The sequence below is a fragment of the Limulus polyphemus genome, unplaced genomic scaffold, assembly GCF_000517525.1.
Source record: "Limulus polyphemus unplaced genomic scaffold, Limulus_polyphemus-2.1.2 Scaffold2581, whole genome shotgun sequence".
Classification (NCBI taxonomy): Eukaryota; Metazoa; Arthropoda; class Merostomata; order Xiphosura; family Limulidae; genus Limulus; species Limulus polyphemus.
This window is the reverse complement of record NW_013668191.1, coordinates 98,225-111,351: the sequence shown is the minus strand read 5'-3', so window position 1 is coordinate 111,351 and position 13,127 is coordinate 98,225. Positions and strand designations below refer to the sequence as shown.

The window sequence follows — 13,127 nt, the reverse complement described above, 5'->3', positions numbered from 1 at the left end:
TATTTAGGGATGCTTAACTTTTTTCCAGGTGTATATATATATATATATATATATAATTCTGAGTTTGTTTTTTTTTATCGTGAGCTTATATTGAATTTTATTTTTGTAAACTTGTACATAATCGTGATCTTGTACTTAATTTCAATAAACCATTGTATATATATAATTGTGTATTTTACCACAATAAACAAACTACTATGTATATTGTTTCACTCAAAGCAAAACAACAGCTGTAAAAACATGAAATGAAACTGTTTAATATCTATAGATAACAGCCTTTAGTTGATATGCTTTTCTAATTCAACTTACTTTTTTCATATTTTTCTCGCAATAAAATCAGAGATGATGAAATCTTGGCACGATGTCCTCCATTTTTCACTCCTATTTCTTTCAAGTCTCTTTCTGACATGTATATAATGTCCTAAAATAATTTATAGCCCGGAATTAATTAACTTTTACGTTTAAATACCATAAAAATTTCAAGGGTGTGAGCATCATATTCCAGTTTAATTGCATAATAATTGAGAAGATATGGATGTTTTTATACTATTAAAATTTATAAGATTATTCTGATGATGAGAAGGTTTAAATCGTATTAAGAACTATGATATCGCATTAATCGAGAGAGAATGAAGCTTTCATCCTATTAAAGTTTATTAATAGATAGTGTTTGGCTAAATAAGAGGTTCATATCATGTAAAAACATACTTTTAAACTAAATCGATCCATATGTCAACAAATTCATGTTATATCAATATGATGATACTTTTTATACAAAACTTAAGGCCTATTTAGACTAATTATGTCATTAATTAACATTTAAATATAAAGGGTATTTTGATTCCTTTATTCATTAAATTACTGCTAGATTTACGAAAGATATATAGCTAACAAAATTGGGCGTAAAATCTACGTATACATATCAAAATTATGGAACTGCTAAACTGATCATAAATAAAACAAAATATTACTGATATGTAGACACGTTTAGAAAAGCTGTATTTGATACAAGTTCAAATGTATTTCTTATCTGGTTGTTAGGGATATGTTTAGAAAACATGTAGCAGATTGACTGTTGCGATCAGTTTTGTTCAGTGTTTTAGATTTCAATACAGGAAATGTTCTACTGGAAGCTTTCTTTTGTTAACTTATAGACATTGTTTCAGGGCATTTCAATACATGAAATGTTCTACAGGAAGCTTTCTTTGTTTACTTACAGCCATTGTTTTCAGTTAAGTACTTCTGTGTCATTCTGGCTTGAATTCTAAACTTGGTCACTACTTAAATGTAACACCTATAAATAATTAAGTATTTAATTATCAAATGAGATAATCGCCTTAGTCATTTGTCAATATTCCTTCTTGTCAAATCTTCACTGTCTTAGTTTTTGGAATAACATGATGCATAAAATCTGTTTATGTTTATAAACAAAAAATTAAAACATTCTACTATAATTACAATGTGCCTTACCTCTACTCCTTTGAACTTGCTAAAAATCTCGATATATTCAAAGAGTTCAAGACTTTGGAGCCAAGGATTAATACCCAAGTGTGGTTTTTTGTTAGAGCTGTCGCCTGTAAAGCATAAACACGATTATATGCTGAAAAACAACGAATATATTGAAATATTTAATGTTCATACTCTTAATATAACTTTGGATAATGTCTAAATAATTTTAAATTTCATTTCAATTTTCTTTACAGTAATCCTAGAATAATTTAATGAAAATATTTAAAGTGCTTAACTTCTCACGAGTTAAACATTTTAAAATGTTTTATGGCTTCCATTCGACCACAATACAGGAGTACTTATATCTCTACAAGGAATCACCCACACAATAACATATAGTTGAGAGGGAGGGGTGGGGAGAACGAAGTATTTTTTGGAATTTAATAACTTACGTAGCCTCTAGAACAATATTACATATACTGAAGTTTTAAATCAAAGTAAATAATAAGGATGAAGTTACATGTACTTTCAATCAGCGTTTGCCACGTATATATCTTTTATCTTTAATATCTCAATACATAGAGATTCTATAGATACCCTATATATATATATACACATATTAAAGAGTTACCAAAAACACAGTCTATATTAAACATAAGTAAGAAGAGATTTTCAAACTTATCAAATTTTCAGAGAAACTAGAAATTTTCTCACATATAAAATGAGTTAGAAAGTGAAAGTTAAAATTACTAAATCTATGACACCGATTTTGAATAGAAATTTTTGAATGAAAGAATATGTTACAAGTATTTCAGTATTTCGCTTATTGTTTCATTATTTCTTCGAGGCAAATCAGATACACAGATACGAGTTTGGGCGGGGGGGGGTGTATTTTCTCAGGGGCCACTGCCCACCAGGGGGCCTATGAGAGCTATAAAAAATGTGTGCGGAATATATCAAATCAGTTTAAGGGAACCTTAACCACACCTTCAAGTACTTATGCGTTTACGCGGCATCATTCCAAAAACTATTTTTCTCTAGGCCATGCAGATGAAATTACATGCCCGTCCACCATTCTTGGGTTGTACCTAAATTGTTTCAAGTCAGAGACTGCAGAATCTTTGCATTAATACATATATAAAGACACTCTTCGACAGTGATCTGAACTTGATATTTTATCGGGACACATAGGTCAGTTTTAAGTCCATGAAACAAACATCTGTACTCAGACTCTTAATTCACGTGTTAATAACGGAAAAAACAGCCAACTCCTTTCTCCATTTGTATATAAACCATACGGAGTTTCAGAATTGACTAAAAATTGTAATAGAGTTGACAATGTAATTAAGAAGTAAATGAATATATAATAATTCAAGATTACAAGACTTTGCGATGAAAAACATAGATCAAACCACTTTTTTATATTAGTCGTTGCGCCAGATTAAAAGTCACAACTTAGCTAATCTAGTCTTGTTCCCTCTACTATGTTGATTGCATTTCTTGTAATGACAGCTTACATGCGTTTACACTCATACTGTTACAGAGAAATAACGTTTCTTTTGAGGAACTAACTGTAGTACCCATTTGTTGGATGGGTAAAATAAAAACTCGTTTGTAACAAAGGATAGGAATCTTAAAAACTCACAATTTTTTTTTAAAAGGATAGAAGTTGTGCTTCTATTTTTTATTTTACTTAACATAATAAACATTAAAAGTGCAACAAAAATACATAAATGTATCAATACTGAAGAGAAAGACAACGTTTTCAAGAATTCTATTAATATGAAATTAGATGGGCGATCCAAAACCCCCTCATGTTATCCTGTATCACTATGTCAAGTTGTGCTGATTTGGTAGTTTTTCGAAATTAGAATAGGATCCCAAAACCCCTTCTCATGACCTTCCTCATGTCATCCTGTATCACCGTTTCAAGTTTGGTGCTGATTGATCAAGAAATGTGGAAACTTATTAGGAACAGATATGAAATGATATATATACGATCGTGTATTTTTTCCTAGATCTTGTTAAATACGATTAGGAAGGGAAACTAATCCAGACAAAGAAGAACATTCATAGTAATTATGTACTAAACTTTATTATTTTTCACAAATATAAAACTATAACTTGTGTTGAAGGCTGTTTTTTTTATTGTTGTTTTTTTTCTAATTTAGAAACTTGCATTGTTTTTGTCTAGAGGTAGTTGTCTACGTCATGTGATGAGCTCGAGGCTTAGTGACTAGAAATTTCTTGAATGTTTAAGAAACGATATAAATGCGTATCAGTCGAGATTAGCCCCCAGTGGCACAGCGGCATGTCTGCGGACTTACAACGCTAGAAACCGGGTTTTGATACCCGTGTTGGGCAGAGCACAGATAGCCCTTGTGTAGCTTTGTGCATAATTAAAAACAACAACAAAAAAAAAACTAGTCGAGATTATTCATCGATTGTTAAGAAATTAATTAGTTCATTTGGAGTTCTTGTGTTCAACGAAGTAACAGAAATATGAAAGTATCGATTGTACGAGAAAACTGGCAATTAAATGGAATTTCTATTGAGATATTATTTATTTGTGAACTTAGGCCTATCGTTAGTTACGTGAAACTTATAGAAGTTATACATCTTAGGGTTAAAGAAATGAAACACTTTCGTTATCTTTAAGAGGATAAACTTTCCATTCATCTATTTACCAGATATTCCAAAATAACCCGCCAAACAATATAAACAATTACAACACTTGCTGTTAGGATTAGTAGGGTAATAAAAATTATACATTTTCTAGATATTATATCAATTTCATTAAATTATATAGAAATACCCGATTATGATACATCAATTTCACGAAATAACGAAAGACTTTTAAAAAACGCATAGCTATTTTCACTCGATTAATTCTAAATGATAAAAGTTTTCACTCATTTTGTAAATACCTAAACAAAATTCTTTTCTTTTATTTTTACAATAAAAAAATAATTTAATGATATTGCATAATAAATTTAAAAACTGTAAGTTGAACAGAAAAATGACTTACTGCTTAATTCGGTTAAGCCTCGTTGCGTAGCCATTTCGGCATAAAATTATAAAAAATTCTGCAAAAGTATAAAAACTGGAGATAATTTATATCAACCAAAGTATATTCTGTATCGCTAATATAAAGTGACTTTAAACATTAATTATCTTACAAAATTACACAAACGTGCTCTTAAATTAATTACAGGTATGAGGAAGAATGTTTCCCAATTTGAAAAGTTGAGTAATCAACAGTACATTAGTGTAAAATTGGGACAATATCCACGTCACAGGACAAACGAGACAAGGTTCAAGTTACCAAGAGATAAGAGACACTCTTATGCTTATCAGTGAAGTATACCTTGGAGAACTAACAAATAATAATTCAACAAAATTAAAACCTGAATTGTAAAGTTTTTTGTTTTTTAAAGGTTACTATAAAATTGGGAGAATTCACCTATATTATCTATGCAATTAGCTTATTGAATGTACTCAATGAGATATAGGTTGTCCTAGGCTGTTAATGTTTAATATTAGTAATCAAAGGCTCATCAACCTACTGCCATCAGAAGGTATGAAAATGGGGAGGGGGGGACTAAATCATACTGTTACGTCTCCGTTTGTTAATTAATTTTCCGTAACTTCGTTCCGACGAAACTTAAGCGACACAAGTCCTTTCTTAATAAAACTGATTTATTCTTTCCTAATATAACTTTACCGATACACTCAACTTCAACAATCGCGTTAAAACAAACGCTAATCAACGAACGTCAACAATACTTCCGACTGCAGTTCAGTTACTCACTGTCTACGCACACATTACATTCCCCTCTTTTATACACCAGCCTACCCTATATCTAGTAAGAACTAGAACATTCGCCAAAGTACAGGATAGTTCTAGAAACTAGAGGGCGCCACACCAGTCACGTGACCTCGATGACGCAACAATACATTAGTTCATAGGAGTTTCATAATGTTTCAGACAGTCCTAATAAAATGTAGAAAATCGAAAACTAGTTTACTTATAATATTTGGTTGTGGTCAGCTACTTTTAGTTAAAAAGGTTCGTTGATCCAATTATTTTGTAAACATTGTAATGGTTATCAATAATTATTAACTTGGTTTTAAAGACACACAATTACTGCAAATAGCACTACTTGAACACACACACATATATATGTGTATCTATAAAAAAACGAAAACATACCAAATTATACCTTGAGAATCACTAGGCTTCAAACTCATACTATATACCACTCTCAAAAAGAAAAAAATAAAGGTATACATGTCAGGCCTACAGGTGATCGAACAACGTTAAAACATTTATTTATTGAAAATATACATCGAATCTCTGTTATAAATTATATGTTTATCATTAAACTAACTATTGACTAAAGCTACAGTAAAATAATATATTTAAATTAAATTATCAAGGCAAGTATTTGTACAATGAAACCTTAAGTGATTGTTTTTAATCGTTTTTGAGGGCGCTTCTTTCTATTGTCTTTCATTGAGAATAACTAAATAGTTTTATGCGAGCGTGAATACAACGATCCGGGGTTTTGCTTTTACGAAAATAACAGAGATCAAAGAAGCAGTTCATGTACATCGAAGCGCGGGTCTTTGTACAAAGATCGCTTGCCGCTCAGTATATTCTCCAAGAGTGAGAAGTTGAAGATACACACAAATCTGAGTTTAAATACCCAAACTCATATTGTACACTACCTTCCTCATTTTATTAGCAGGATGTGTGAAAACTAAGAACGTGACCGCTCGCAGTTATTATCTGATTCGCTGACAAGAATAGCCCAGCTGCTAATTATTTGCAGTTATTCCTATAAGAGAATTAACACGTAAACTTTTGTCTTCACACAAAACACCACGTGCTGCCAAACAGCCAGCTTCCAGAAAGTGGGGCAGAGTACATGCTATTAAATATTCAAGATGATTATCATTCAAAGCAGTATATAATATTGCTTCTTTATCATAATGCTCAAACAACCTATTATGCTGATATCTAGGACAGGCATCCTATAAAAATTTCAAGTTCTGATGACTGTAGATGGGGAGCAGTTGATGACCACCTATTATATGGATATCTAGAACAGCTATCTTGTTACAAGATCAAGTTCTAATGACTGTAGATGAGAAGTGGTTGTTGGCCACATATTAAGTGGATATTTAAAACAGGTGTTTTACCATATCAAGTTCTAAAGACTGTAGATGGGAAGCGAATGATGAGCAACTAGTATATGGATATCTAGAACAGGCGTCTTGTCACAAGATCAAGTTCTAATGACTGTAGATGAGAAGTGGTTGTTGACCACCTACCAAGTGAATATCTAGAACAGGCGTCTTGCCATATTAAGTTGTAAAGACTGTAGATAACAAGCGAATGATGGCCATCTAACTATCTTAAAGGATAAGCTGGCTCCTTATGCCATTGCCAAAAGGATTATTGTGCCAAAGAAGATAATACAGTTAGAAGAATGGGATGTTTCTGGTTGTCTCAACATTCAGACATACAACCATGTAAATTATTCCAGTGATAAAGAGGGTTCAACTGACACATGGCAACCAAAAATAGGCAAAACTAGATTGTTTATGACTGCTATAGATCAAATCCATTGGATTGGATTTCACATGTATATGATCTGGCTAAGCTTTAAAACATACATTTATAAAAGTAGCCTATAGCTGTAAAGGGAATCTGAGATGTGACTGTTGTGCATTCTACTTATATGTTTGTGGAAATGAAATAAATCATTATGCTGAATGGTTGATGTAAGATCACCTCCACAGAGACAAAATAAGTCGCATATACCTGGTTTTATCATCTAGTGGTGTACACGATGGTACCTATATCTTCTAGTATATAACAAGTGATTTATATTGTAAAATATCCAAATGATATAAATGATGCATATAGCACTGAAAAGAATGGTGTGACAGTCAATCCCACTGTTCGTTGGTAAAAGAAATGCCCAAGAATTGGTAGTGGTGATGACTAGCTGCTTTCCCTCTAGTCTTTCACTGCTAAATTAGCGATGGCTAGCACAGATAGCCCTCATGTTGTTTTTTGCAAACTTCCAACCAAACCAAAAACACATTTGATGCTTGAATAATATATACAAAGAATGATGTGAAAACTAGTCTTAAGACTATAATTTAACACCAACAATTTCTGGATAAGAAAAGCAAACATTTGGAGCATATTTGAGTGAGATAAGTACTTTTGTATATCTTTTATTGGCTCAATTAGGTACCCAGGTGTCTCTAGTAGTGATGATTCAGTGTTTACAGTGAAAAATATAAAAGTTTGGGGTTTATGTAGAAAATATATAGGCCTCATCAGAGTTTTCACCTCATTTATATAATTGTGTTGTCAAAAATATCTGATAAAAAATATTAATGACAAGAAAAAAAAAGTGGAAGCGAGTGACATTACCAAAGTTACTAGAAGTGGGCTATAACTAACTCTCTAACTTGAACAAATACTGACAAGTAAACCACAGCAGACCTTCTTTGAAATAAAATAAACAAAAGACTTGAATGGCCACAGAGAATATATAACAGAAGGTGAGAGACACCCACAGTAGCTACAGAACACACAAAACTGAAAAGCAGAGAGAAGGTAGTCAAAAATTTATTATTCATAGCAGCCAGTAAGGCATCTATAACCAAAGAACAGAAAACAGACAAATTAATGCCCATTGCCTGTAAAGAGGGAAAAGTTTACATAAAACATGGAATCCTAAAAAAAAATCCCTCAATGGTATAACAATATCAGATACAAAAAATGAGGACAAAAGAACAAGGAATAGTCCACAAGGAGAATGAATACTCACTATTATCACACACTGTCTGAGAGTTAGAGACAGACTTAAGATGGAAGTGTAGAGCAGAACATATCAATAGGAACCACAACTGTCACATAAACATCTGACCTAACTAAATTGGAGTTAACCGACTAAGAAGAAGAAGACCTAATGAGGAAAGGCCAAAAACTACTCAAAGTGAGAATATGCACTTTGGGAAAACAAAATACCCTACTAAAATGAGGTTGGAAACTCACTAGTCTAAAGTTTATATTCTGAAATATGAAAGAAATAAAAGTAAAAACAGAGCATACAAGACTGACATGAACTGGAACTTTTCAAACATTACTTACAATTAATGTGTGTAACTGTACAATTCATTTTAATTATGTTTCTGGCATTTTGAGAAAGCTGTTAGAAAACATTGAAACAAATCAATAAAAGAATACTGTAATTTAACACTGCTGGAATTTCCAATATTTGACAACTGAATATTTTACTAAAAATATACCTGATGATGACATTTACTGTTATGTTAAACTTATATTAAAGTTTTTCTTCATTACCCATTAAAGCCATCTCCAGCCATTATTAGTCTCAAAGTGGGTTCCTCGTCATCAAAAATAAAAATATATTTACTTTTAACTTTATCTGATATGCTAGTAAAAGACTTTTTTTCCACCATTATACATCTTTAGACACTTCTCTAACTATAGAGAGGATTCATTACATTATATTAAAACAATTTTGAAGCCTCATTGTACTGTTAAAGTCTATGTTGTTAAGTCCGCTCATGCTCTATCTGATGACTATGCATCATGACAATAGCAAAGTTTCCATTAGAAAGGTTGTCATATACATAGCACACAAATACTCACTGCTAGCTTTCCATAATTCATCTACTGTATGAGGCACAGTCTCCCAGTGGTCATTTCAACAATACAATCACACAGAAATACATAGTTGTGTCCTGCAACTTAAACAGCATGTTTTTGTATGGAATAACATAAATACCTGTTTCAGTCATCAGCTGCTTAGGGATATGCGATCATTGAATGGGAGATACGATCAAAAGCTTTATCTTGGTGAATCCTAATGCTGCTGGTTATATTTCTTGATTATGTTAAATACCATTGTCTGGAACATGTGGATGTTTTTTAATACTGACCCTTGTTACAAAATGCCACAATTTCCTCACCATAGCTGGTGCCCCAAGTTGATCAATATTCTTTTGAGTTCTAATGCTATTAAGTACAAAGGATATCCCAATTTTGAACACATCTTTATGATTGGAGTGTATATTTTCCACGAGAAAGGGCTGTTACATACCCTACCCAAAAGTGATTAATCTTCAATGGCATAACTTTACCTATGAATGTCATAATCATAGTCTATTCCACCATAACTTTACATTGGCTGTAGTTGTTGATTTGTATATGTAATATAATGTATTCAACTTAGCATTGTGTTTTCTGAATTCTTGGTTGGTTTTTTCAAAACACGTTAACATTCAGTAAAAGCCACAGTAACCATATCTAATATTTTATTAAACTTTCTGATATTCTTAACACTGAGCAGTACATGACTATTTCAGCCTTGCTTACTGTACCATCAAGTCAGGAAATGAACATTTATATACAAAAGTAACATATATGCAATAGTATAGCAGATACAATACCTTGATATAGAATAAAGCTTACAAAACACAATAACACATTTGTACTTCATGAAAATTAATGTGAACATAGCAGCAGTGTGTAACTGGATATGTATATATATAACAACTTTAGACAGCAGTGTAACACAACTTTTTAAGAAATGTTGGTAGAGTTAGATACACACCAATATAAAACTTTCTACAGATTGCAGCAGAAGAGGATACACACCAATATAAAACTTTCTACAGATTGCAGCAGAAGAGGATACACACCAATATAAAACTTTTTACAGATTGCAGCAGAAGAGGATACACACCAATATAAAACTTTCTACAGATTGCAGCAGAAGAGGATACACACACAAACACAAAACTTTCTACGGATTGTAGCAGAAGTAAACACACAACAACATAAGACTTTCTACAGATTGTAGCAGAAGTGAGTACACAACAACATAAAACTTTCTAACATTTGCAGTAGCAGTGGATACACAACAACAAATTTTCTAAAGATTGTAGCAAAGTGGATGAATGGCAAATAAAAATTTCTATTATGCATTAGCTGGAGTTGGTACATTTAGTAATGGGGAATCTATGGTATCTTGATTTTGAGAAGATGAAGGTTGATGAATCAAAACTTTTTCTTCAAGAGACTGGAACTTTGACTGAATTACTGGATTTTGCTGAAAAACAGAGAATCAAGAAATGAGAAATAGTAAAGTAATATAAACTACTTTTTAAAAAACTTTCTCTTACAATTAATACATCAGTTGTAATTTTGTTTATTGCAAGACTGGTGAATTTAAAAAAATTAATTTAAATAATTATTCTTTACAGAAGAAATCTAGTTATGGCTACCCTAATGTTAAGATAACTTTAAAATAAGCTTGGTTTTTGAACTAATTAATTTAAAATTAATGAAGTGAAATAGAAAGGTTTAACAGTTTTACAGCTAATTAATGACTGACATGAATCATGTATACCAATTTTCCTTTACCAAATTACTTTGAGAAAACATCCAAAATAAAGAAAGTTTTTCAGATCTAAGATAAGGAATGAATAAATCAAATCTATCTTAAATGATGACTGACTATAACAAAATATATGCCAAATTTAAAGTGAAGATTGAATGTACCAAAACATTTGTCTAATCTAAGATGAAGATACTGAGCATACCAATACACCCCTAATAAAAGATGAAGACTAAAAACACACATGACTAAAGCAACATCTACAAAATTTAAACAGTATGAGCAGTGAACAGCAGAGATGAGTATTTCACTTTATACAAGCTTTTTCTCCTAGTTTTCATAACATAAATAATTCAAGAATTTCATTTCCAAATAAGTAAAAGCAATATGAGGTAAATGAATGTAATTTCTAGAAATTAGTTAAGATGGCAAAGTTCTAATCACCATTAACATCATGATGTTAGGAAAACATGTAGGTTCAAGAAATCAATTTAAACACAAAATATGCTTTTTTTCTTCATCATGAATTATGCCTCAAATCACTTCACTTAAACACAATGCGGAAAATCTAAAAATTGTACTAGAAAGCTGCTCATGCACAGTTACTGAACTACACAAAACAACGTTTTGGATATAATGTTAATTATAAACAAATTAACTAAAGTCTAAAAAGGTTTTGGTCAAACTATAATAATGATATTTTTATTAGTGTAAGGTACACAGAAAGTATCACAGATGTCTCTCCTCTAATATTAGACAGTAGGACTGGTTTAACAAATTTTCATTGGTCAAAAGATGTGTTGGGGAGAATTGGAGCAAAAACATGCAGAAAGAAAAAGGTAGCTGCAAATATAAAACCAGGTTGACTCACAAAGAGTTTATGAGATAAAATTAAAGAAAAGCATCATAAATTTAAGAAATTTAAATTAACTGGTATACAGGAGAGTTAGAAGATTATAGAAGATCAAGACAGTTGATCAAACAGAAAATTAGGACATCAATAAGGATGTATGAGAAAAGGTTGGCTGGTTTCTTTAAATACATTAAGGGTAAACAAAATGTTAGGATGGGGGCAAGACCCTTGAGGGATGATAAAGGAAGGCTTGTATCTAATGATTATGAAATGGCTGGGTTATTGACTTTTTCTTTGGTTTTTACTAATGAAAATTTAAGCAGTATTCCACATCTTGAACAGGTGATAGATGGAAATGAGATAAAAAAAGATGACTTCATTAATAATGCTTGGAGACGGCTTGAATGGGTAATGAAAAAAACTTTAATATAAGTTTAACATAACGGCAGATGTACAATGTTTCGACATGGTTTTAATGATGTTGTATATTTGCTATTATGTTAAACTTATATTAAAGTTTTTCTTCATTACCCATTCAAACCATCTCCAAGCACTGTTAGTCTCAAAGTGGGTTACTTGTCATCAAATTTGAATGACTGTATTAATTCTGAGCTGGTTAAGAAAAAATTGTGAAGTTTAAAAAATAAGGTTCCTAGGTCAGATAATATTTCCCCAAGGGCTTTGAAGGAGGTTAAATTGGATATGTGAGCCACTTACTACTATTTTTTGTCAGTCCTTGAATAATGGGCAGGTACCAGAGGATTGGAAGTTAGCTAATGCAACTTCTCTTTTCAAGGGAGGTGATAAAAATTGTCCCAGTAATTATAGACCCATTAGTCTTACATCAGTTGTGAGAAAAGTTTTGGAAAATCTGTTAAAAGATGTTTTGCAGTCAGTTAACAAAGTTTAGAATTTTATTGGATAGTCAATATGGTTTCACTAAGGGAAAATCTTGCTTTAAATATTTTGGACACTATTTTTTAACATTCTTTAAGTGTAGATTTGGTATATCTGGATTTTCAGAAAGCATTTGACAAGGTGCCACATAAAAGGCTTGTAAAAACAATTTATCTCTATAGGTTGGGGGATAAGTTAGCAAATTGGATAGAAGAGTGGCTGGACAGAAGAAACCAGAGGGTTGTTACAAATGGAGTTCAGTCAAACTGGATTAATGTCACAAGTGGGGTACCTCAGGACTCAGTCTTAGGGCCTTTGCTCTTTTTGATTTACATCAATGATACAGATGAAGGAATAGTCAATAAACTACTTAAATTTCCAGATGATATTAAGGCCTTAGGTATTGCTAGCTGTAAAGAGGATGCTGCTGATTTACAAAAGGATTTAGATCATTAGTGAGTTGGACAAATAAATGG

At 31.7% G+C, this 13,127-nt stretch overlaps 2 protein-coding genes across 2 annotated transcripts in view; both read right to left on the bottom strand.

Moving 5' to 3' along the window:
- The window catches only part of LOC106467351 (SH2 domain-containing protein 3C-like), a 27,463-nt gene extending 22,841 nt beyond the window's left edge, over positions 1–4,622 (bottom strand). Inside the window, exons 1-3 of the mRNA XM_013927697.2 lie at positions 4,478–4,622; positions 1,471–1,574; positions 310–421 (exon numbers count right to left, since the gene is read on the bottom strand). Of these exons, the coding sequence (XP_013783151.1) occupies positions 310–421; positions 1,471–1,574; positions 4,478–4,511 (250 nt within the window). The 5' untranslated portion in view covers positions 4,512–4,622. The remainder of the gene's footprint in view (positions 1–309; positions 422–1,470; positions 1,575–4,477) is intronic.
- A 5,179-nt stretch (positions 4,623–9,801) lies between these two features.
- The window catches only part of LOC106467354 (negative elongation factor B-like), a 26,370-nt gene continuing 23,044 nt past the window's right edge, over positions 9,802–13,127 (bottom strand). The window contains 1 exon segment of the mRNA XM_013927701.2: positions 9,802–10,613. Within this exon segment, the coding sequence (XP_013783155.1) occupies positions 10,482–10,613 (132 nt within the window). The 3' untranslated portion in view covers positions 9,802–10,481.